Genomic DNA, 26,559 nt, shown 5'->3' with positions numbered 1-26,559 from the left:
TCTACACAGTATTTTATATGTGTGCTGGGGCAGGGGAATCCTACATGGTTAATTCACTGTTAATGATATATCCATTCTCTTCCTTCTATATCTAGGTCCCAGGTGATACCGTGCATATAAGGGGTCTCCTTGAACCACAAGATGAATTACCAAGTTGCATATAAAACTGTTCCCTGATGGTCCCCTCCTCCTCCTCTCTTATCCATAATACTCAGTGATTCCTAATTGTGCAATGCTATTGCCAGTGTAAATGTTCACTTAACAAGTCCTCAGTCCATTCTTGATCTGAATATTTGCAGAGGAGAGGCTGCATAAAATATACATGTGCACTTGCAAGTAGAGTGGCTTTGGTTTCTGTCTGATTAGACTTTTTAATGAATCTCTGCTTTTCTCCAAGAAGAGATTGCACTTGGACTGCACTTGGACTGGAGATGGGGAAGATGCCCAAGAGTGATATTTGTTTCTACTCTTCCCCCCAGGACATGCATGTTATCAGCACAGATGAGAATCAGGTATTTGCTGCAGTTCAGGAGTGGAACCAGAATGATACATACAATCTTTACATCTCTGATACCCGAGGTGTTTACTTCACCCTGGCTTTGGAAAATGTCAAGAGCAGCCAAGACCTAGAGGGCAATGTGATGATAGACCTCTATGAGGTATGTGACAATAGCAACCACTCTTATATATATACCCAGAAAAATCCATAGCTAAGGCAGGACTAGAAGTTTGCCCTTCATCTGTAGCTGAAAGTTTGTCCCCACCAGCTTTCTAAGGAGTGGAGGCCATTTCAAGATGTTGAGTTTGATTTACAACCCTCTAAAACTAAGCTTTAACAACTGTTTCATTTTATGATCTCTAAGACTGAATAAATGCTAAGTGCCAAGAGAAGACAGAGTTGTTTTCAAGAACTTCTGCATATTTTCCCTAACTGAAGATTCTTCTAAATATAAACTTGAGCATCTCTAGAAGCACTTAATACTTTTATTTCTTTGGACTGACTTTTAGGAAATGGTTTATTCTGATAGCATTTTAATAGTATTTTAATGTTCTATTTATTTATATCATATGGCAATATAAGAGGTAATATTTGATCTCCATCAATTTTAAAGCTTGAAATGTGATAAAACTGATTCAGAAGCAACTAACCTGGCTTTTATGTAAGCAGGCAGGGACAAGTATATATAGAGAGAGTATTCTCAGTATTAGAGATTTATAAAATGTGCAATCAATTCTCCAGAGAATAGTTTGAGCCTATAGGTATATATTACTAATGAGCTAATCTGTCCACAATGGTTAAACTCTGTGGTCCCACTGTGTTTGGGAGACATATGATACAAGGATTTTGCTGTAGCTTTGTGCCTTCAGGAATACCTCCATCAATAATAACTCCTAAATTAGCTGTTCTGGTTCAGCTTGGGGATATCTGAAATGACCAAAACATGCTAGAAATTCTGAGAGTAACGTAAATTTAGATTCCAGAATTTTGGGAGTGTTTTGGGTTTCTGGATGCCAGGAGCCAAGAGGGACAGAGACAGGCAGCCAGCTCCAGAATTGAGTTCATAGGTCAGGTTCCCATAGAAAATCATGGTCCTTTAATTTTTGTATTAAAAACCCAACAGATAACTGTTGAGTGAGGCCAGCTTCCTTTTTCTGTCCCTTTATCCCTAAACATGGGGATTGTTTTTAACTCAAATATACCTGAATGCACACCCTTACAGCAAAGCTGTTGTATCAAGTGTCTTCCAAACATACCACAGGACCACAGAGTTCAACTGCCATGTCGGCATATATAGTAATACTAGACTTGTCTTTGAAGAATTCAGTTGCCCCAAGTGTATTTCTTTTAAACCTCTGATACAGAGATTACCTCTAGATAAATCTCTATTACAGAGCTTTCTGACTCTCCTTCCCACCCCCCACCCCACACACACACACACACTCCTGCTGCCTCTAACAGGAAAATGGGTGGACAGTTGCTAAAATGGTCCCAAAAATCATCCTCAGATACCTGAGCGGAAAATCCCTGAATTGTAAGGTGAGTCTCAAAAATTCAAGTTAACAAAAACGAAACAATAGATTTTTACCAAAATCTGAAATATGTAGTTACAGTTCTAGTCAGTTCCTTTATGGGAAATCAACTGAGAACTGAGAAATCAACTGAGAACCAGTCCCATTGTGAAAGAAAGAGAGGATATATATAAATAATAAATCTGAACCATGTAGCATAAGAAGCTTTTACTTTGAGGTAGCCAGCATTCAGGGACAACTGGAACTTTACCTATAAACCCACAGTGAAATTTAATATTGAAATATGGGCTTTTCCCCAGCTTATACAGTGAGGAAGTATCCTTTTTCTTCCAAATGAAACTTAGGGCAAACCTTTCACCACAATTTGGTAGGGCCAACAAAGGTCAAATAAGATTGTATCAATCTAGCATACAACCCAGAGATAGCTAATTGGCCAACCTGGCTATACAGAAAAATGTCATTAGGGTTTCAAAATGCTGCCTTCAGATTCAGGTGCTGTCCACATGAATCTGAAGCCACTTGGTAGATTGAGTTTGACTTTGCTTTGTGACTTTGCATGTCTCTGACTGGCAAGCACCTTGAGACAGCTCTGCACAAAGCTGGACCATCTGCTGTTTAAAAGCAGACAGATTGTGGAGGAATGGGCATGCCATTTCCTGGTCTTACAGAGAAAGATTCTTTTGTGGAAGGGGGGGGGGAGCCTGATTAAGCCTTGTAGCACTTTGGCAGGCCACTGAAAAGGCTGTTGCCTCCTATTACCATCAGGTAGAGGAGTGGTTTCACTGCATTATGTAAAGGTGTCGTATATCCCAAGAGAAGGGGGAGCAGTGGAACGAAAGGCTCCTGTATTATTAGGCTGACAGTTCATAGCAGTCTGGATTGAAATTGATGTGATCAGACCAGTCATGTCGTATCTGCTGATTGCCTAGATAGAAAGAATATTGGCTGACACCAAGGCTAGCACAAAGCGTTCCCTTCAATCTGATTGTGCTGGCTGGGAGCGAGCTGAAAGCCATCCAGCACAAGACTCCCAGTAGGATTGCTATAAATGATGAGTGCTTGGGGGTAAATGGAGATACAGCACAGACAAGAGGAAAATCCACAGATGAATTAAGAAGGGAGGGTTGAGTAATCAGAGCCCGTATGAGTAAGAAAAGAAGTAGTGGTAGATACTAAATACATACACATGTAATCCCAGTAACAGTCATAGCTGTTGGTCAATCTTCTTGTTCCCCTAAGGCCAAGATTGGGTTAACTTCTCAGCTAACTGATATAGCAAAATTATTACAGAGACATCACACTAGTTGTATTATCTGAGTTTTTTTTTTATAATGGCTGTTCCATATCTCCTGTTATGTCAATCCATGGTGACTGTTTCATTCTGTTAAGACATGGAGTGAAAAAAAGATATGGCACGTTTACCCACAGTAGAACCATCCATCCCCAAAGCCACACTAGTATCATTTCTTTTATAAGGCAGGTTATCCTGTCACCCACTCCCTTCCTCTTTTAGACTTTTATGACAGTCTTGAATCATATTTAATGCTACTCATGCTGTAAATGGCCATTGTGGGCTTGACTTGGCAGTGGACTATTGCATAAGGAGCCTTCTGTGTACTTTTAAGATCAAGCTCCCACTCCCATTATTTTTGAAACCACTATCTCTGATGTTATAATACATGAGTTGATGATTATGGACCAAAGGTTCTTTAGTGTTATTTTTTTCATAGTATGATGTGAATTAGCACATTTTATTGTGGTCTCCCCAGCCTTTGTGTTTCAGCTTCCAGAGATTAATGTAAACCCTACAAACTTTGAACACTGTAACAAATAGTTTTTAGTTTCTATTATGGGAACAGCACCCCAGGAGTGGGTGATATATGAAAAGCAACTTTATCTCAGATGCAACTTTTTTCTCTGTTTTCATTGCAAAATGTCATTTAAGGATCAAACAGATGTGCCTGCGGGGGAAATCCTCTTTATATTCTTAGAATTCTCTTCATTAAAGAGTCTCTTGCTTTCTTTTTTAAAACCAAATGTGCTGAAGAAAAGCAAGAGAAATGTCACCCAGTGCTAATTCCTTTTTCATCCCCTTATTTCTACTGATTTATGAATACCATAGAATTTTACTAGCTTGTGTCAGATTTCCCCCCGCAGTTCTGTACTGCATAGGTATCGAATATAGCCTATGAAATCACAGATTTCTGTTTATATGTATGCACATGGTGTTTGAATGTACTAAGTTACCAAGAATTTTGTATCATTATTGCTCTTTTATGAAGGACTTAGTTGTCCAAAAACAAGCACTTTAACTTACTCGGAAAAATTTCAAAATATACATTGTCTGAATTGGAAATGGCAAAACATGGAGATATTCTGTTTGGATATTTCCTGAGGCTGATGTTCTTTTAGCATCAGAAACTTCAGACCCAAAGTAGGTCCAGGGCAACTGCAGCCTGCTTATTTCAGCTACCTCTTTCACATCTGTGTAGTAAAGGGTAATGCCAGAACAAGAATGACATATCTACAGCACAAAGTTATTATTTCGACATCGTCACCATCGTCGTCGTCGTCATCATCATCATTATTATTATTATTATTATATTTATTCCCCACCCTTCCCTGGCCGGCTCATGGCGGCTTACAGTGTCTTAGAAAATCCCCATTATAATCCCCATTAAAAGACATTAAAATGCCCAACATGGCAGAAAACCCACTCCCAACCCCCACCACTAGCGGGGTGGAGAAGGAGGTCTGATGATGTATTACTCAACCCTCGGGGGGGGGTGTCAATCTACCTCCACTGCCCCAGCCTCAACCATAGATTTCTTACCTGCCACTCCTGCAAAATATCTTGTGGAGGGTTACAAAATAAAGCCCCACATCAATTAAAACATTAAAAACATTAACATTAAACATAAACTGGCAGTGAAAAAAGTTATCCTATATCCACCCTCCCCCCCCCCAGTCCTCCTCCATGCTCTCAACACCTCAGGCATAGATTTTCGGGGGTGCTGGCTATCGTTCTAATCTGAGATACAGTGGTCTAGTAACTTTCCAAGGAATTTTTGGGGTTTTAGTTTTGTAAAAGTTCTCTAATAGAGAATTGTCAATCCTATACCAAACTAAAATGTAAATAATGTGAATATAACTTTGTAACTTTAAAGCCCTATATGGCCCCTGACATAAATTTTTATGAGCTTTAATAGTAGCCTGACAGTAGTTACAGTTTTATTTTCTGCTCTCTGCCCAAGGCAAAGCGTTATTTCCTTGGTTGCTAAATATTACACTTCTCAGACTGCTTCACTAACAGTATCTGTATTGTAATTTACACCTCAGATTCATCCTTTGGGAGAAAGCACATTATGTAGGGATTACCTTCACCATACGGAGGACATTGCACTGGGTTGCTGCCTGGTATTTGGCCCAGAGCTAGTTGCCCCAAGCCTTCCAGATCCCACATGGGGGAGAATTTGGCCTGTTGCACCCCATCTGCCCTGAATTTGTACTCCATGAGGCACCGCGCAGCGCGATGGTGTAAACATTTTTTAAAAATTTGTATGAACTTGTGATTGCATTGTTAACAATCATGCATTCTTACAATTTTTAAAATATTGCGCCAGGTGGCTCTGCCATGCTGCTCAGTGCGGCAGAACCACTTGGGACATTTATTTTTATTTTTTCAAATGCAGTATTGTGGGCAGGGGGGAAACTGGGCCAGGACAGCCTGATTTTTCCCCTATCAGACTGGCCAGGCCCAACATATGCCCCGATGAGGACCCTGTCAATAAAGGGAATGTGGATTTATCTGTATTCTGTCGCCACAGGCCAACTGAAGGCCTGAGTTGCACAGGCCTGAGACCAGACCAGACCGGTGCCAACATCATCCGGAAGCAGGAATTAGCCCTGTGACTGGACGAGCAGTGAGTAGGGATGGATTCCAGGTGCAGAAATGGTCAGACTAGGATTGGGGAGATCCAGGTTCAAATTCCCATGCAGCCATAAAAATCACTGGGAGATCTTGGGACAGTTTCTCTGTCTCTCAGCTAAACAAACCACAATAGATAATGATGAAAATAAAATGGAAGAGGAGAGAAAAATGAATACCACCATGCTCTTGGGGAAAAGGGTATGAATTTAAAAAAATGTAATTGCATGGTTATTAACAGTCCCCAGTGCAAGTGATATCATCAACATGAGCCCACCAGAGTTGCAGGGTTGGCATCACACCATCACCTCGATCTCTCCACTGCTTATTACATCATGAAAGAACACATCCTAATTCAGCTTCTGTTTATGTTCTGATCTTGAACGAGTCATTAACAATTGAAGTTCAAACTTTCTCTATGGCTAGAATAGTTGCTGTTAGGTGCCAGTTAGGCAATAACTGCTGAGAATAAAAAGGCCCCATGGGTGATATTAGGTCTCAGTTCTTGTACTCCCTTGTCAAACAAGCAGTACAGGACGCAGAATCCAGAAACACCCTGCTGAAAGACAAAGGTCCCCTCCTTCCTCATCTCACTGCAAAACCAAGAGTTGGCACAATGACAGATTGTGTCTCCTTCTGCTGTAGATATTGTGCTATTGATTTTTCAGGACATGGGGAAAGGCAGGCTTGTCTGACAAAGCAAAGTTGTTTTTCATGGTGCTTCTCGAATCCCTTTCAGTTTTATTTAGAGCCAAACAAATTGTCCTTTCCAAACCTGTACACTAGCTTTGTATGTCTTCTGAAAGTCTTAACAAATGCCATTCCTTTTACTCCCCTTAGTTTGATGTGGAAACCTAAGCGATCAACACTGAGATGCCTTTGTTTCTGCAAACACCATTGGGATGTATACATCTCTGGAGAAAATGTGGTGTCCTTATTTAAATTCTTTTTGCTTCCTTTAAAAATGTTCAGACCTTTTCCCAAACCAGAACCTCTTAATTGGTTGTATAATTTGCTTCAATGGTTACTATCAGACAGATAAATTAATTATCACTGTTAGTTGTTATGTATTATGGCTGAGAGTTGTGCCCTCAAGAAGAAGCTACTTCCAATCCATTACACTGGTTTAGGTTTCCTAGGGTTTCACAGCATACGCTTTGAATCTGCAGCAGTGTTTTATTTTATTCCCTCAACCAGCTCTCGCCTGGAGCTAATAAGGATTCCTTTGATGCATTTTCCACCTTAGAGTTTGCTATGTATACAGGCTGTGCACCATATCCCTAAGCTTGATTTGACAGGTAGCAACGCACACAGAATCTGCGTCAAATTGATCTATTTTTCAGCCATGTCAATTTTTCCTAGGTAGCAGGGATAAAGGGAATGTTCTTGGCTAACAAGAAGATTGACAACCAAGTAAAAACTTTCATCACGTACAATAAAGGACGAGACTGGCACTTGCTGCAGGCCCCGGACACAGATCTGAGAGGAAACCCAGTTCACTGCCTTCTTGTAAGTGATGGTTTGTGGGGAAGGGAAAGAACTATTTGGTGGGGAGGGGAAACAGCATAATGACATTGCTTATTAAAAATACATGCATCTTGCAACAAAGGATTTTCATAAGGAGCGTAACTGTGTGAAAACTTCATTCCTGCTTTAGAAATCAAGTATTTTCGGGGTTTCAAGAGGGAATGTGAGTGTGTTAATGAAACTTTCTCCTGATGTATCCAGTTTTGTAGATTTTGTGCCATTATGAAAGAGAACACTAGATGGAGAGAATGAGCCATTTGTGGAGACAAATGAAAGAGAAATTTGCAGTGCACTAAAATCTAGGGTTACTTAGGAGTAGGGAGAAAATGCTGTAGTCAGTGTAAAGTATTTCAATTTGAAAAATCTATATTAAAGATGAGAAACATATGGCAAAATTTGGGGATGTCCATCTGAATCCTGAGTTTTCTTACAGAGGATTTGTTAGACTTCTGATTAATCTGTTAATAAATGTTCATTAAAATTAACTTGAGGAGGTTTTCCATATGAACTAACCCTCTCTTACTCATACATTTTCTGTTCACTGCTTTTTTGCTTGCACACATGGTCATGTGAGTCAACTGGACTTCTGTTATTCTATTGGTTTCCTCCTGTCAAAACTAACTTCCTGTATAAGAAGAATTCAAGCTGTCTTTCTCTGGCTCTCCAAAAGAAGTGGAGATGCCCTTGGATTTTTCATTCTAGGAAGATGTTTTGAGAGAGTGATGGAAATACAATCAATGAAGTCTAATATTAGCTTGATAGTCAATTCTTATGACTGGATAACCCCAGTATCCCCATACTTAGCATAAGTGGAGATGCAAGCTGCAGAATTCAGCCCTGCCCCTGCCAATTGCCACAGCAGAGCAATCTACTCTTCAGGGGGCAGGGCCACTGAGCCAGGCCTTCTGAAGAGTCTGGCAGCACATCCAACCCAGTAGGAAGGAACAGGTGCGGGGTGGGGGGGCTGAGCCTTAATGTACCAGCTGGTGAAGGGGTGAGGCAGCTATTTAAATTAAGTACTGGACAATGCTGCAGCTTGGCCTGACTCTGTCACCCCAGCTCCTGCCAATCAATCCAGGAGTATGGAACTACCCTAGGGCTTCCAGGCAGTGCCTGGCAATCAGTGGAAGGGTTGGGGAGGACAGAATCTCAGAAGAAAAAATTAAAAAGTAGTCACCCTCATAAAAGCCAAGGACTCAGATGTAAGAGAATTGATTAGACCTCCTGCTAGCTAACTAGCTACATGGATTGTATCCTGTGATCAGGGCACATAGCATCTTAAACTGACCTTTTAATATAAATGATAAACACATAGTACAATGTTGGTTGTAAACAGTAAAAGAAATAGTACCATTGGCAGAAAATGAAGATGCCTTCTGTAAAAAATGCACCAGCCTTCTGCCTTGTAAGCCCTCCTCCTTTCCTTATCTTAATGACTAGTCTGAAAAACTGTGTCTTCTCCATGCCTCCATTTTGTGGTTCATCTCTCCAGAAGAGCCAGTTTGATGTAGTGGTTAAGTGTGGTGGTCTCTAGAGAAGGGTTTGATTCTCCAGTCCTCCATATTAAGCCTGCTGTGTAATCTTTAGTCAGTCACATTTATCTCAGAATGCTCTCAGCCTCACCTACTTCTCAAGGTGCCTGTTGGCTTGTTGTGGGGAGAAGAAGGGAAGGTGATTGTAAGCCACTTGGAGATTCTTTATGGTAAAGAAAAGCAGGGTATGGAAACCAACTCTTCACATTGGTCCTATTTCTATTGCTTGTCACCATCCAACTCTTATCTTAGGACAATGGATTGTGTTTATAAGTGTTTCTATGACGTGGTCCTCTCTTAACCCATCTCCAGAAAATTAAATGAAAACTGTGGAAAAACTGAGAAACTCCTCTGCACCACCACCCCAGACACACAGAAATGTGCAAGGTCACGGGGTTCCATGGACATTCAAAAAGTAAAATATATCTGCACATAGTGCAAATATACCCGATATGATATATAATTTAATAACACAATCACAAGTGCTAAAATCATTTAAAAATAACAATCCTATGGTTACTCATGTAATTTCCTAATCCCAATATAAAGACAATAATACCTGCATTTATATGAATGGACATTTGTCTTTTTTTGCGTGTACTCATGTTCCATGGACATTCTTCAGGTGCCAGATGTAAAAGATAGTTGAAGAAAATTGAGATAAAGGCGAGCAAAGTATGCCTGTAAATGTGTGCTATTTGTTTTGTGCCCAGTCTAAGCTAATCAGAGGAAACAAGATGGAGACATTTTTGAATTTATGCTCGATCAAAGAGAGAGACAGAGAGCAAGATGTAACCACAATGAGACCACAGAACTTAAATTGTATATTTCAACTAGTAATTTAAATATGCCAAAGGATGTTCCCTGGAAACCCTTTGGAACAGGAGATACTGTCAAAGCACACAAGCTTCTTCCCTACTTTACAGCTATAGTTGGTTTTCTTCCTCTCATTCCCAGTTGGGGTGCTATAGAATATGACCTTTCCATGGCTGTCCATTGTATCTACTATATTGGTTCATTGTTCTTGCCTGATGAAATCGCCATCCAACCCTTTCCCCCATTTTATTTTCTCAGCGGGAGCCCATATCCCACCTTTCAGAACTAACATCCCACTCATTTTTTTAAAGCAAGGCATGTTGCAATTCATGCTTCACAGATTTTCTCCACGGGTGTAGATGGTGGACAACAGTCTTGCTCCCAGGGGTTGTTTTGGATTGAGGAGGCAGGTGAATGGATTATCTGATAACAAGTTTATTGATGTTTAAACTGACTTCCAGCAGTTTTGCACGTATCTATTAGCTGGGGATATAGCAGGTTGGTAAGTATTCTCAGGAGGTCTTTCCATATGTATCTACCGAGATTGTTGAGGGATTCTGCTAGTCATTAGAGAGTATTTCAACCCCAGGGCTCAAGTGGGAAGAGAAAATGTCCTTGTTTTATTATTTACTTTGACTGTCTTCCTGTCTGTACCTCATGCCTCCAGCATCTACACAAACAGATGTTAGCGACTGTACTGAGTTATCTACAACTTCTGTATGCTGTAGCATTACAGGAGAAATATCAGTGTTCCCAGTTCTCATTTTTTCTTACCAGCCGCCTTACAAAAAAATATGGTATTCTTATGTTTGAGGAGTAATTCCAAGAGTACTTCCCCATAAGCTTTGGATAAAATGTGGTTCTAGAATTCTGTAAACTTAAAATACAGTATTACTGTGTTACACAGACTATATATCTATTTTGGTATTATTCATGTATATCTTTTAAATATCAAGATTCAATACTAGTAAAATCAAAGAAACCTTTTTGCTAATGGGATTTGGATTTTCCTTTAATCCACAGAAGATCTATGGAATCATGTGACAACTAACTGCTATGATTCCAAAAAAATAATTTTTTATGTATGGCATACAGAATCATGCACAAAGACCTTCTTAAAAAGCAGTATATGTGCCTCACAACTTTTCATACAGGATAAGGGGTATGAGTTAGTTCTGTTATCCATCTTTCACAAACAGCTAGCTGGTATCATTATAGCTTGCTATTTATGCATATACGTAGTTGGATTAGGGATTAAGACTGCAGTTCCATAGGCAATTGTGCTTCAATTCTGCTAATATATCACTGAATTTTGTGTTATTCCTTTCCAGCCATATTGCTCCCTACATCTTCACCTGAAGGTTTCAGAGAATCCATACACTTCTGGAAATATTGCTAGCCGTGATACTGCCCCAGGCATCATTGTGGCCTCTGGTAGGAAATGTTCCAGTGCTATGTAAAGACAGGGATAATTTCTTTACATTCTTAAATTTGTGCATAAGAGTAGAAATCTTTAACTTTGATCATTTAGATAAATTAGCCAGTTTTTTTTTCAAACTTACTATCATCATGTACATGAATTATTTAGACCTACAAAGGCTGAATTTCTTCCTGCCTTTTGACTGATTTCCTGATGCTGTCTCTCTTTACAGGTAACATTGGAACTGAGTTATCAGACAATGATATAAGCATGTTTGTTTCGTCAGATGCTGGAAACACTTGGAGACAAGTGAGTAGTTAATGGAGTTTTAGACAGCCAACGGTAGGCAAGCTAATATGGACTGTTTGAAAAAAATGTCTTTTGACGGTGCTAGGACATATATTATTTTAGATGAGGATAAAAGTCCAGCCTTGGAGGGTAGGCTTTATGGCATTATACCTTGCACAGATCCCTCCCCTGCTGCCCCCTGGCTTCATCCCCCAATTCCCCCATGTTTTCTCAACCCAAAGTTGGCAACTCTAACTGAAGCTATTTTCTTTCTAGCAACCATTTTGTTTTCAATATTTCAGTCCCATTTAGCAAGATCTGCAGCTGAAAATCAAACTTTTCCTAAGGCCTAACTAATATTTCAGTCCAGGGCAGCCTGCTCTTTGTCTAATACAGTTCCAAATGTTGTTATCTATACAATCTCATTTTAACACGGTCATATTCCCCGTTAGAGAGTCATCAACCTCACATGACGAGGTAGCTGGCAGAACTCCAATAGAGGTTGACACCTGTAGGGCTTCTCTATGCTTACCTTCCCATGGTCCAGCAGGCCTGATGGTTAGGGGGAGCTTGACTGGATAGTCACTCAATCACCACAGGCAGGCCTGCTGGTGGCTCCCCTTCCCCATAGGGCTGTGGTCTGCTGCTGCTGCTGCAGGGGAGGGGTGGTTTTGGGAAATCCACCCTTCTTACCTTGTAAGTATGCCTACGCTCGCCAAATGTCAAGAAAGCTGTGGCCCTGTTCATGCAAAAAAAAAAAAACCCTGATTATTTGTATTAGCGTGTTCCTTGAGTGTCGCAATTACCCTCCCACCAAGCAATTCTAGCTAGGGATGTGTGATTCGGCCGCTTCGGCGGGTGTTCCCTCCGGGCTCAGCCAGCACCGCGCCACGGGGGGGAGGGCGGTGCCAGCAGCGGTGTAACAGCGCCTGCGTGGTTGCGCCCGCTGTCACGCCGCTGCTGACACCGCCCTCCCGCTGGCTGCACCCGGAGGGAACGGCCGCCGAAGCGGCCAAATCACACAAGCCTAATTCTAGCTTTTAAAAGATGGAATTTGCGTTCAGGTGTAACATATTCATAGTTTCCAATTAGCATGGATCCAGCACAGAGTGAATAAAGACACCTATTACTTTATTGCCTCCCCCGTCCCATAATAACATTAAATTCCCTTAAAATGGTGTTCTTTGGGGACCTTGTTCCCCAGAATAGTGCTTATTGGGATGCATTTTGACTTGCAGTGGGATGGAGGAGGCATCTGGAAATCTTTTCACTCAGAGAAACCTGCACTGAATCCAAAGCAGTCCATTTTATTGCCCTTAAGCAACTTCCTTAACAGCAAATATTCACCAACATAACTGGAGACAAAATGTCTACAATTTTTATTACATGCAACCACAGGAGCATTGACGCTTCATAGGGACAAAGCCATAATCAGACAGCTCATCTTCCACCCAATATTATCCATTTCCCCCAGGATACCTGCTGGGGTACAAATGTGAAATGGCAAGCCCTAGGATCCTAAATGGGCACAATCCACTGCATCATGGATGCCAAGTAATTCAGTGCTCGGTTCTCTGATGATGGCCAGGTTCCACACACCACCATTTGCTGCCCAAAATGCCAAATCTACAGCTATTACATGGACATATACCTGAAGTGCGGAGGGTACTGTGGGCCCCAATAACCACTGAGTGATCACTTACTGCTAAGTGTCCACAGTGTCTTTGTGAAGGTGTCTAAGTGGTGATTTGCACTGGGGCCAGTGCCTGCAACCTTTCCACCTTAAAGGCATCCCTGATGTCATTATTGGTCCCTGTGATGCCCCAGGCTGAAAATGAGATGTTAACTGTGAGGCAAACCCAAACAAAACTGTACACAAGCTGCATGTCCTGCTTAGAGTGTGACAGTTGGTGATTAATCACTCTAACCACAGCTTGGTTGTCATTCCAAAATGAACCTGCCTGTTCTTGGAGAGGAACTACCAAATTATGACTGCCACCAGAATCGGAAATAACTCCAGAAAAGTAAGGTCCTTCAGGATGTTATACCCAGTCCAATCAGAAGGCCAGTACTGAATACACCAGCAACCCAAAAAGTAATTACCAAAACCCAAACTGCTCATTGTGTCTGTATGAACTTGCTCGAAATTGCCGAAGCCAAATGGTGACAGCCATGGAAACACCATTAAAGCTTGATAGGAAATAAAGATAGACCAGAAGATCCGTTTTCATGCCTTGAGTAATTCTAATGATGGTGTGAAGATATAAATTATGGCCCAGGCAAGCCAGGCACCAAAAGTCTGCTCTGGGGATATGGCCCTGTAGGTGGTTAAGCTGCCTGAGGAGTGCCTGGAGCCCTGTCAATGTACATTTACTTCTATTGATTACATGAGCAAAAAGAGCCTGAGGGCCACCGGCTTGTCATTAGGTAAGCAGGTGGAGCCTTGAACTGCATATAGTTGGATTCTTAGCCATGTCAGCTGTGTCCCTCTATCCTGTGCCAGCAGAACCTGTAACTCAGCTGCTAAGGCCTGAAAGTTAATGAAACACTAGGCCCAGGTGAGTTTCTGTGCCAGGCCAGTGAAAAGGAAATGATCCTGGTAATGTAATGACATGTGGTTCTTGATATTTTATTCAAGAAATGTGGTAAATGTTTCAGATGCTGTGCAGATCATGGAGCATGTATGGTCAACTATCAATGTAAAATCAGCCATCAAATCTGAGGCCAAGCTGGCATAAATCCCCATGTTGAATAGGTAACAAATGGAAGGGCAGTTGTATTTCACATTCCTGTTTGCCAAGGCCACAGGAGCTGACTGTGGACATAGCATGGTACAAAGAGGCATACCATACAGAGCAGGAGCAATTGCCTCATTAATGGATGAGCACTTGTGATAAGACAGGTGATGTATCAACCTGAACTCACCCAAGGGCCTTTTGGATACTAGGGTAAAACACTAAGGGAAACTGAAAGGGCCCTTAGTGTACATTCCTTAGCAACTTTTTGTGCCACACTGGTGGCATATCTCAGCCAGACATGAGATTACAGCAGTGTCACAACACAAAGGCCCAATAAAGTGATATGGAAATCTTTTCTGAAACTGGTGGCAGGTCTGTTATGATAATGGGCCAGTAAAGGGAAAGTCAGTGGAGGCAAAGGTAAGTCAGGCCAGATTTTAACCTGAACCTTGAATGACCATTTGACTACTTTGCCTGCCATTGGCTGTGGTGGTGGTGAGACCCAACCTTCATCCCCCTTGTTGCCTGAGTTTGTCAAGGATCAGGTCTCTCCAAAGGGCTATAGCATCTTGTGGCTGTGTGGGCAAGAAGGTCTGGGGCGGAAGGCCAAGGCAAGCTTTGTTGTTATGGTCAAATTTATAACCATCCCTTTGGCTCCAACTATATTCCCAGCAAACATGCTGGCTGGTTTCCTGCTTGAAGCCTCTCTTAGAGCTAGCTGGATCAACCTTGATGTATGGCCCAACAATTAACAGCCAAAGCTTATCATCGATGAGGCCCCACCTGGTTGTTTCACTATGGGAAGTACTTTTTTGGAAAGTCTCATCATATTCTGCACTGTCTCCCAGTAAGGACTGGACCCTAAGGATATTCTCCATGTAATTGGACAACTGCCAGTCCTGATCTGGGTAAGCAAAATGGACAATTTGCCTCCTTTTCCACCTCAAAGCAAAATACCCAAATTCCATCGTAAACATTCTTTGGTTGCCAGGTAAATCTCAAGTTCATATTGCTAATGCAATAAATATGTGGGACAGATAGGAAGGCACATAGGTTAAGCTAAGCTTCCCCTACAGTCTTCTTCTTCAGTCTTCTTCCTTCTCCCACATCCATCTAGCAGCTTCTCTGAGTTTTGGAACTTTTGATTTCTGTAACAAAAATAAATATTTTACAGCCCTATCCCCTTTTCTCTGTTGGACTGACTCTACACATAGATATTGTGCTATGGTAGTGCTAGCAACCATTTCCTCTTGGATTTTATTGTGGGGATAAGACAATTTACCCAATAGTGCAGCATAATGCAGGGATCTGTGGATCTAGCTTTAACGATGATCATCTACTCTTTGATTAGAGTATAGATAATGGTTTAATTTAATGTATCTTTTAAAACTTTTAACTGTTCACACATACACCAACTGAAGATTGGTGGTCACTGTGCTCACTTCTGGGATCAATTAGCAGCACAAGATCCACGATTAAAACACTTCCAAATTTACATAATAGACAAAAGCAAGCAATATTGGAGCTTTTACACCTATGAAAGGAAGAGAACCACCAAGAGTAAATACAGATTGAAGAATCTCCTAGTTCAAAAAACACATCCGATGGAAAACTCACCAAAAAGAGACCAATAATGGTTCATAAAATAAGGAAATTTTGGCACTGTGACACATGTCCATTTTTTCCATTTGGTATGTAGAATATACATGTTGTGATTCCTAAGATAAAAACTGCAGTGGAAAAAGGTGCAGCATTCAGAGTAAAGCCCTACTGGAATCAGAAGTTAGTTGTGGAAATTGAAAGTAACATAATAGGTCAAACATTACATAGACTAATATTAGGGATGTCCTTTCATTGTTGGGAAGAAAACCTACCCCCAAAGCTATTTATTCCCAATCATTTAGGCAATAAAAAGAATGAAGAATACAAGTGAAAGGGGAAAGACCATCATCTAGTTTTATTTTTCCTTCCTTTCTCCTCCTTCTAAATCTCTTCTTTCTTCCTGTCCCCTCAACAACTCCTCCTTTCCTGCAGCAACTCATGTTCCTACCCCTGCTATTGCTGCTATATGAGATAGCTGGTCAGATAAAGGCCAGGTGGGTAGAGTATCTTTCCCCCTCCATCCCTTCTGGTGAACCAGATAGTATTGATGTATTTCTCTTTCTTGGAAAATGTAGTCCCCAGGATATACCAGTGGATACAAAGAAGAATGCAATGAACACCCCCACACAAAATAAATTGAATTAAAAGCAATACATAATACAACAAAAATTAAGCAAAAATAAGGATGGTTGAATGGCCCTCGTTAGCATAACCAGAGGAGTCCATATACTCTTATTCCTTTTTCATTTCGTCTACTTTGTCAGGAGGAATACAAACAGTTAAAGGACAATAGTGAATTCTGCTTGATAAACTTAAGTGCTTGTAGTGAATATGAAGTCAGTGATGTTCTCAGTGTCTGGCACTCTCTTTACATGTGCATGGAGTGCTTTGGTTACCGTTGTCTGTGTGGGATGTTTCAAAGACTTGACCCAGAGGGTCAACTTTCCATTATATTTACATAGCATTTAAGCAGAGCACCTTTCAGGCACATGTTAGACAAAGCTTTTCTGGGGCAATACAGGTACATCGACCATTTATTTCAACAAACATGCTAGCCTACAGCTAAATGCTGCTGAACCCTTAACACCCAGTCAGTCTCTGTTGAACTCTAGCAAATGTTTAGAAGACTCCTGCCATCCATTTTTCTAAGAACTGCAAATGGAGCCGCTTCTGAGTTTATCCTGTATCAAACTACAGCTCGTCTCAGGTTCATCAGAATTGTTGGTGTGGTCCTTAGGATCTATGTAGTAGGCAAACTTGTCATATTATGTATGCTCTCCTGTGTACATGTAGTTCAGGCATTTAAAAAAGCAGGGTAGTATGCAGTATGAAACATAAGAACTGTAAACTCTACCTTCAGGCTTTAGTAAGACTACTATGTAACCTCAGAGTTTCAGTGAGAAACCCATTAATACATTCACCAGGTCTTGTCACCAAGGTCGTAGTAGAATAATGGCAAAAGCCATTTAACTTTTAACACATAAATATTCTCCTATGTGAGCCTAGTCCCACTGGTTTTGTGCAATCTCATCCCAAGCTTTAACGAAAAGGAAAAAAGTCACGTGGACTGGGCTTCTATATAATCCAAATCCCTCCAGAAGGCCTCTCATTTGTTTTGTAATAAGAGAGGGAAGGGGCTCATACTGCTGCTTCTTATTTCACCACTGGCTCCTTTGAATATATTAAATGTGACAAATAAGGATGCAGTCAGTTTTTGTTGTTGTTATTGTTTTTTGTTTTTTTGTTTTGCTAATTTTTGTTCGCTAGTGTTATTTCTGCCTTGTTTCATTTACCTTGAAGGTAATAGAATTGAGCCATTCCACATTGTTTTTCCTGCACAGCCAGCATTTCAGTATATAAAAAGTCACATACACTCATGATGCATATAATAAAGAATGCATACATGTTAGCTTGTTCTTGAGTTGGAAAGCCACAGCTAAGCAGAGATGGTTAAAGTAGTTTGGGTGATGCATTGTTGTATTAAGCCCACTTTTTCACCACAGTGATCCAGGCTTGTGAAAACCACACACTGAGATGCTCATATTTGTGTGGGGGGAGAGATGGAACAATAGATCTGTGGATATACATTTTTCCCTTGTAGGTTTACTAGTTTCAGCAAATGGACAAGCAGCGAAAGATAATGTCTTTAATATTTGAACTAGCATCCCAGGAAATTAATATTTTTCAGTGTTTGATTAGGTCGTATCTGGAAACTGAAAGGTTTGTTGTCTTCAGTAAACATCCATAATCCATGCAATGAGACTGATGATTCTTCTATCCAAGAACATCCTGGCTGGGTGAGGTAGCATAACAAATTTCAGATGAAAATAGAAGCTTGATGACCAGATTGGTTCCTGCTTTAAATTCCAAGACCTATCTCTTTCAAAAGAAACTCTTTCCAACTGTTGGCAGAACCATGACTCACATTAACAAGCCTTGTGTCTTTCTTTATTTTCCCCAGATCTTTGAAGAGGAACACAGTGTTCTTTATCTGGATCAAGGCGGGGTTTTGGTTGCCATGAAACATACATCTCTGCCTATCAGACATCTCTGGTAATTACTATGACTTCTCTAATCTCATTAGCCATGGAGTCCTTCATCATACATTACACGCTAGTAGCAGTTACCCATGACGGAGTATTTTTAACTAAATGCTAGGATATGCCAATGAAGAAACTTACATGTTTTGTCTCTGGATCACACTAAAGCAAGTCTTCATGTTTTGTGTGCAGGAGGCCTAAAAGATGAAAGCCTTTATTGACATTTTGGTTAAAATTAATGGAACTGCTGCACTTTTTACTGTACTTGAGAATGTGGACTCTTGAAACAAACACTTAATATACATTAGGGACATTGTGACCATTCTATGTAAGTTAAGATTTCACTTTGACACTCAGTTTCAAAATTTGTTTGAAATATACAGTCACAGCTACAGAGCACAAGCTACGTACTTAGCATTCATACATTTGCAGCAAGTAGTACAATAAAATGACATTTTCTCTCCATTCTGCTGTTTGTTTTGTACACTTGTTATTTATTTAATTTTTAATTTATGTGCTACCCTTCCTTGTAGGCTCAGGGCAGCTCACAGAATATAAAAATGCAATACAATGCATAGTAGAATAAATAATATAAAATTTAAAATTCAATTCAGCATTAGTTAGATTATACAAATTGATGCTACTATTTGTTTTTTCTCCCATTCTAAGGGATGGAACAAAAGGTCATAAATGTGATCTTCAATGACGTTTAATTGGGGGGATTCAGGTCGGGTGACCAGCAGGTTTTAGATGTCATCTTCAGCCTCAACCAAAGGCCTGGTGGAACAGCTCCACCTTGTAAGCCCTGTGGGACCATTTAAAGTCCAGCAGGGCTCTGATCTTATTTGGCAGAGCTGAAAAAAACCCTGGCTCCGGTTGAGGCCAGTTTTATTTCTTTAGGGCCAGGTATCCTAAGGAAGCGATGGTCACTAGACCATAATGCTCTCAGGAGGATATATGCTTTTTATATTCAGCCCCCCATTATTTGAGGATTAGTGACTCTGGCCTTATGACTATCCCTCTGACCTGTACACATCTCAGCCCCCCTCCATATATACATCTTGTCTGTGTTCTTCCCATCCCCACCCACTGCCCTTGTCAATTCTTGAATGGGATATTTAACACCCACACAAAATTACAATAATACTCAGATGAAAATGTATTCAATAGTTTTAAAGAGAAATGAAGAATGGTTGGAAGGCTATGTAACAATGGAACCAATTGTGGGATCTCTGCACTGTGAATCTCTAGTCAAGAGCAGAAATTGAAGAAAGCCAACTCCATGCAGAAACAAAAACAAGCTGTAATGACAGTCCTTGGTGTTGGTCATTTAAAAATGATTAAACACATTAAAGTCAATTGGTCTTCTTGCTGTTTTTAATCATTGTAACCAAATGGAACCTCCATGGCCCCCTAAAATACATCCTGGAGACAAACAGGAGAATGCTGGAGCTTCTTCAACAAAATAGTACCTTCAGTATTAGCATGAAATACTGTTTTGTATTTATATTATTATTTTGTATTTATGTGTTATTAAACAAGATTTAAGTCCAGTATCATTTTAAAACAAACAAGATTTCCAGCATATTTCAAGAGTCAGAGCTCCCTTCAGCTGATTCCATTGACTCTTGGGTGTTTATACAGTGGAAAACCTGTTTGTCTTTATGGTGGTACTGGACTTAAATCCAGCCCTTTTACTACAAACCAACATGGCTATCCATCTGAAATTCTATTTATTTATGTGCTTCTATCTTATCACTTTCCAGTAAGCTGCACATTTAGGTTTTAATTTGCAAAAAAGTACAATATTCCCTTCTTCTTTGGAATGGGGAGGCCTGAAAGGCCTCAAACTGGAGACCAGTGGTTCCACTAGATTTCATATCCTGGCCCATTACTGTCTTCTGCTAGTGTGTTCAGTACTTTTATAAATTCATCCATACTGTTGGCTCCCATCAAAACCTGGGGGGAAATATTCTGAAAATCAAATATAGGTTTTGTGGCAGATCAGGCCTACTTTTGTTTTGCAAGCTCTTTTCCACCTTGCCTACCCCCTTTCTGGCTGGTTGCCACCTCCTGGAGAGGTTATCAATATATCTCTCTCTCTGACTGATTATACATGCGGCGGAATGCCCAGGCTGGTGGCGACAGGGCTGCGGGACTTATCCACGATTAATGCACGACATCACCGTCATCCTGGCTGCCCTAGCCCAACTCAGGCCCTTGGATGCTCTGTGGTAAGGGAACACAGAGACTTTCGCATTCCCTGAGATGCCACGGGCACCATTGGAGCCTAGGGCAGGCCAACCCTGTGCATAATCCTCTCCCAACCTATAGTGTTCCAGTAGGGACACCAAACACCCTTCCCAGCTTCGTGGAGCCACAGAGCTGGAAGGGGTGTTCCTCCACCCCTATCTTGTCAGGAGGGTGGCATGTCGTTCCCCTGCCATAGCGTGGTGGGGACTCCCTGCTTCCCCCTGCCACTGTGAAGCATACCCAGTGCTTCCAGCCCCGTGTTGTGTGCGTGCAGCCGTTATGGTGGGGCAGGCAGGACATCCCACCCTGCCACAGCAGCAGCCCAGCGTGCCTGCCACCATGCATAATTGGTCTCTGGGAAACAGCTACCACCTGATCATTGTACTGGGCTGCCTGCTGAAAGGATCAAGTCTTCTAGCTTCCTTTCCCAATTCTGAGGTCTCCCACGGTCCAGCATGTGAGCACTGTGGGGACAATTTACTGCAGGGTACACCACTAGAGGAGTAGCTGTTTCCCAAGCTCCCTCTCTTGGCTCTGGGGTTTTTACTTGCTCTTTGCCTGGCAACCCTCATATGGAGAAGGTCTCTGACCAGAAAGCTCGTGCAGTCCAAAGGGAAACTGAATTAAGCTATGAGGTAATGGGAATTTTCTAAAACTTGTAACCTCTCATGTAAGCCACCTGCTCTGTTTTTAACATCTCATAGGATATGTTTTAGCAGAGAGGAAGAAGGATGGCATTTTACCCAATTTCTTTTGGATTGTTTTGCTTAAATCTGTGCTGTGCTAAAGATATACTTTTAAACATTGTTCTTTAAACAAATCCCTTATAAATTTGAAGCTGGCAGTGGTCCCCTGATTCATGTAGTGCTCCCCCATCTTGGAAACACTAGTCCAGAGCTAGAGGAAACCCCAGAGCCAAAGAAAGTAGTTACTTGTCTAGGAGTGTACCCTGCAATAAATTGTCCCCTTTTTGCTGACATGCTGGGCTGTGAGAGCACCAGAGGCGAGGCCTTGAAATTGGGAAGGGGAGCTAGGAGTCTTGATCCTCCCAGCAGGCAGCCCTGTATAACTATCAGATGGTGGGAGGGTTACATAGAGAAACATGTTGATAACCCCTACAGGAGGTGGCAACCAGCCAGAAACGGGATGGGCAAGGTGGAATAGGCAAAAACAGCAAGGCAAAAACAGCTCTGTCCTGCCACAAGATTTATTTTTCTTATTTTGAGCATGTTATGCAATACTTTCATGATTCATTCTTGTCATATGGAAAGCATTCCTGACACCTGATGATGTCTCTTGTTTATTGTGCTCTTTTTAAAAGGTGGGTCTACTATTGTCTCCCTGCAATTTCTTCTGACATTTTCCATTCCTTGTCCATCAATTCCAGTTATTACCTTTTTGATGGCTGCAATCTGTTGCCCTTATATTTTCAAGATATTGTCCACGACAATTCAAAATACTTTCTCTCAAATGGGAGGGAAATATTATTTCAGAACCCTGCAGGGCATATGGATAGTTGTAGTTATTTTTCCAGTGTTCAGCATTTTGAACTTATCAGCAATTAATTTCATCAGCCATTCCATTTCACCCTTCCAGTGTCATGAGATTTTTTTATAAGACTCACCCTGTTTTTTTTTAATTAAACGCTTTCAATGAACCCTTGTGCTGTGTGAATATTTGCTATTTCTTGGACCCCTTTCACATGAATATATTACTTAAAAACAAAGTCATTTTGCCACTTTTAGTGTTTTGATATTTAAGGTACTTGCTTGTTAAAGTATCCTATTTTTCAGAATTTTGCGATTTCTTAAAAAAAATGTTGTAAGAAGTCAAGTTGGACTGCGTTTTTAAAATAGTTCAATCAAGTCTTAAATTTGGGCCCATTTGCCCTCTGCAACAGAAGTATTCATTTGTCCTTCCTCTCCCCCCCCCCCCCATTTTTACCACTGTGCTTTTAGAAAAAAAATACCCTCTAGTATTTTTGTCATTACCAGGTTAAGTTTTGATGAAGGAAGATCTTGGAGCAAGTACAGCTTCACTTCCATCCCTCTTTTTGTTGACGGGGTGTTGGGAGAACCTGGAGAGGAAACCCTAATAATGACGTAAGTGAGGAATATAAAGAAGATAATAATGAACATGAGATAATTTTGTTAGAAATCTATCAAATTCCTATTTGTAGCCACCGAATACAGGAGTCTTCATTTTTTCTGTATCCCAGTCCATATTTCCATTTCTAATTACATTTGACTCTTAATAATTATGAATTGTCTTAACATTTTTGTTCATGAAATGGTTTTATTTTTAAATTTTTTCTTGGATGCTTTAGGATGCTTTGGGCTGATCCTATATGCCCCTTCCAACTCTATGATTCTATGAAATTGCACATGTTGATTATGATTGCTTAGTATTTGCTATTACTTATCAGGGTTCAAGTCAATTCACCAAGTTTTGTACAACAGATCCCGGCAAGGTTATGGAATGTTACTTAACGAGATCTTATATCTCATACTGAAGTGTGCCCCAATCTGCAGATACTTAAATATGTGGACCAGGTCCATTTACATAGAAGTAAGATTTTTAACAGATTGGGGGACTTCACCACCACCACCCCTTCAGAAAAATCTGAAATCTTTAAAAAATGGATGGGAGGATTTAAATCCACTCCGAACAGAGGAGCATTAACTGCATGTGTGCATACAATGTGCTACCGCTGGCCAAGCAGCATCCACCCTCCTCCCTGTATGCTGAAGTTGTTAGACAAGGGGTAGCTGCCTCCACATGAGCCAGGTAGGTGCAAGCAAGCAGAGGAGGAGGAGGGCACAAGCACCATGGGAGAGCCTCTAGCCCTTTGCTTAGGACTAGGAGGTGGTGAAGGAGGCGGGTTTCACTGCTAGAAATGGGGAACAAACTTTCTCTCCTCCCCCCAGCTTTTCATGACTTTTCCAAACTTTCTCTCCTCCCCCCACCTCATTACCCATAGAACTCCCCCCCCCGCCGCCTAGTACGTGGGGGAAAGTACTAGGGAGAAATAGAAGACCACTGCCTCCACACACACTGTCCTACAGCAAAATTCTGGCAGGAAAGAAAAAGGATGCAGGTTTCCACCATAGTTGGAGGGAAAGAAAAAGAGGAAATGTTGTGGTTCAGCCCCCTTACAAGATGAGGCAGCCTTACATGGTTCAGCCCCCTTACACATTGTGGCAGCCATGGAGGACACCACTGCTGCTGTGATGCACATCTAGCCATGAAGCAAAGGCAGACAAGCAGATGGTTGGGAGCAGGTGCTAATGACATGGTAGAACAGATGTTGAGAGGGAGACTAGAAGCTGCAGCTGTTGCTATTAGAAATTAATTCTGGAGGTGTCAGGAATCAAAGGAAGGGTGATAAAGCGTTCCCTGGAGTCTCAGCAATTTAAACAGGGTCCATAATATGAAGTCATAGATTAAAGAGGAGAGAAAGAAGGAAGAGTCGGAGAGCCAGAATTCAAAAAAACTAAGCTGCAGCTTTTATTGAATGCAATGTATTGTAAATCAGTTCCCCAAGGCTTTGCCAATCTGAAAATAGAACTGACTGGTCAGGAGAAATCTAGCAAGGGAGATTTCTACGCTGTGTTTCACTTTTCTTATCTTTATACTATTCAACCTGGATCTTGCAGGTATGTCACTGTGTTACGGGGCATTCATCGGGATATTATGACTTGTCCTCATAAGGTGATCTCATTTCCCATCATTTTGCTTATGCAGCACTACCTCTTCTCAAGAATACCCAAATGTTTATGCCCTACTTCTCTCTTTCTACATCTTCTACCCAGGAGTGGAGTTCTCTCTATGGGCTGATCCCCCCCACACAAGCAAATTTGTTGGTGCCAGTTTATTTTTTTCCTCACCTATTTAGTGGTGGTCACCAATGTTGGATCTTGTGTCTTTCCTTCAGCAGGTTTCCCTGGGCAAAGTGATTAATTCATTGATTTGATCAGTTATAAATTTGTTAACATAACCATACTTGCTTTCCTCCCACAATCCATCTGTTGACAGCACATCCAGTTTGGACTGCAAGAACAGTAGTGTGTAATTTGCTCTCTTGAATTTGGTTCAAGAGAGATACATGCTTTTAGGTTAAAGTTTTTTAACCAAAATCCTGATAAAACCAAAGAGACCTCTTCATAGATTCCCTATCTATTACCACCCACTAGGGATTGACACAAACTTTGTTCATGAACTAGAGCTCAGGAAAAAATTTTGGCCAGTTCATAGTTTGTGAAGTGAAGTTCATTGCAGGTCATCTGACAGGTCAAACTTCCCACAAACTGTTTTTGGAAATTTGTGCCAGTTTCTGAAAGAATACATTTCTAGACAAGCTTCCTCTTCTCCATCTAAATGTTTACCAAACTTCGAAGCAGTGGGGGCAGAACTTGAATGATAGTTAGAGGAGCATCTAGGGGAATTTCTCTGTGACTTTGATGTCTCTAGCTTGCACAGGATCTGTTCTATGTACTCCTGAACCTTTCAAATCTGCTCCTACCCAAATGACAGGTGGCCTTTCCACAGAAAACACTTTCCTAAGGGCACCTTTCCTTTTGTGGGGAGGCATAACTCAGATCCTGTAAATGCAATCCTCACCATACTTGAAGGACAAGTAGAGCAGAGGCAGCTGGAGCTCTCCTTTGAATTTAGTGTCTCTACCATGCCTGAGATGTGTGTGTTTCATACTGGATCATGAACCTCACAAACTTAACAAGTTTTCTTGGCCCTTGTGACAGTTCATGGTTCACAAACTGAGCATACCATGAACCAAATTGAACCACATTTACTCAAGTCATGCCCATCCCTTTCACCAACTCAGTAGCAAGTGAGGCAGAGGGTAAGAAGGGTAGACTGAGAGGCAGGGGAAAGAATGGCAGCCAATACCAATGCCTTCTAAAGAAGCTGCTAGTACCCCCCCCCATAAGGAAATGGTAAGTGGGTGAGTCAGGTGGGCTCATAGACAGGGGAGGGGGTAACTACACTGGCAGTATTACTGGTGGTGGACCACCCAGCATAGCTTGCTCAGCAGGCAAGCATGGGGGAGAATGGGATTCCCTCCTACAGAAGTCTCGCTGGCCCCCAGTTGTCATTGAATAGTTTCAATATGGTATAGAGGTTAGACTGTCCGATTAGTACTGGGGAGATCCAGGTTTAAATCCCTACTCTGCCATTAAGGGCACTAGCTGATCTTGGACCAATGAGTCCCAAAGTCTGAACCTTGGCAACTCTAATAAAATAAAATAAAAAGGAAAACTTAATCTTCCAACAATGAGCCAATTTTTGCTTATTAACTGTAAATTTCTTCAATTTATCAATCTCTCTAAAATTATCCCAGTTATGCAGATATTTGCAGCATGAATTACAAGATCTTTCCTGTTTTCAGAAGGCCCAGATTATGCTATACCATCCTCATTAGTTACCATAATGGGTTTCTGACTGTTTGGTACAATCTCATATCCAGTTATCATGTGGATTTTGTACATGCGTGTATGTGCATGCGCACGTGCGCATGCTACCTCAGAGCACGCTAATTATGGCTTCCTAAATGATTTTTTAAAATAAAGTTATGTTAAATTTTACCAATGGAATTTCCTAAATCTCTCTTTCTGTACTGTGCAGAGTTTTTGGACACTTCAGTCACCGCTCTGAGTGGCAACTGGTGAAAGTAGATTACAAGTCAATTTTTGACAGACGGTGTGCTGAAGATGACTACCGACCCTGGCAACTTCATAGCCAGGTAACAAGTCTGAGAGCTGAATCTGAGTTGTGATGTTAATTTTCTGACTGAAGATAAATTATATTGTCATTCTAATGTCTTGGTTTGGAATTACCTGAATTAGTTTCCCATAGAATTCTGATC

General features: G+C 41.1%; 1 protein-coding gene across 5 annotated transcripts in view; it reads left to right on the top strand.

Annotated features, from left to right (window-relative positions):
- LOC143843502 (VPS10 domain-containing receptor SorCS1-like) overlaps positions 1-26,559 on the top strand; it is a 507,191-nt gene that overhangs the window by 382,030 nt on the left and 98,602 nt on the right. For 4 of the 5 annotated variants that reach the window (XM_077349668.1, XM_077349665.1, XM_077349666.1 and 1 more), the window contains exons 9-15: positions 480-659; positions 7,322-7,468; positions 11,166-11,268; positions 11,487-11,563; positions 18,344-18,435; positions 22,670-22,777; positions 26,319-26,436. In XM_077349668.1, the coding sequence (XP_077205783.1) occupies positions 480-659; positions 7,322-7,468; positions 11,166-11,268; positions 11,487-11,563; positions 18,344-18,435; positions 22,670-22,777; positions 26,319-26,436 (825 nt within the window). The remainder of the gene's footprint in view (positions 1-479; positions 660-7,321; positions 7,469-11,165; positions 11,269-11,486; positions 11,564-18,343; positions 18,436-22,669; positions 22,778-26,318; positions 26,437-26,559) is intronic. The other variant, XM_077349667.1, reaches the window with a different exon arrangement.

Source organism: Paroedura picta, chromosome 8 (genome assembly GCF_049243985.1).
Source record: "Paroedura picta isolate Pp20150507F chromosome 8, Ppicta_v3.0, whole genome shotgun sequence".
Lineage (NCBI taxonomy): Eukaryota > Metazoa > Chordata > Lepidosauria > Squamata > Gekkonidae > Paroedura > Paroedura picta.
Note: the sequence above shows the minus strand (reverse complement) of the source record. Positions and strands in the feature narration are given on the sequence as shown.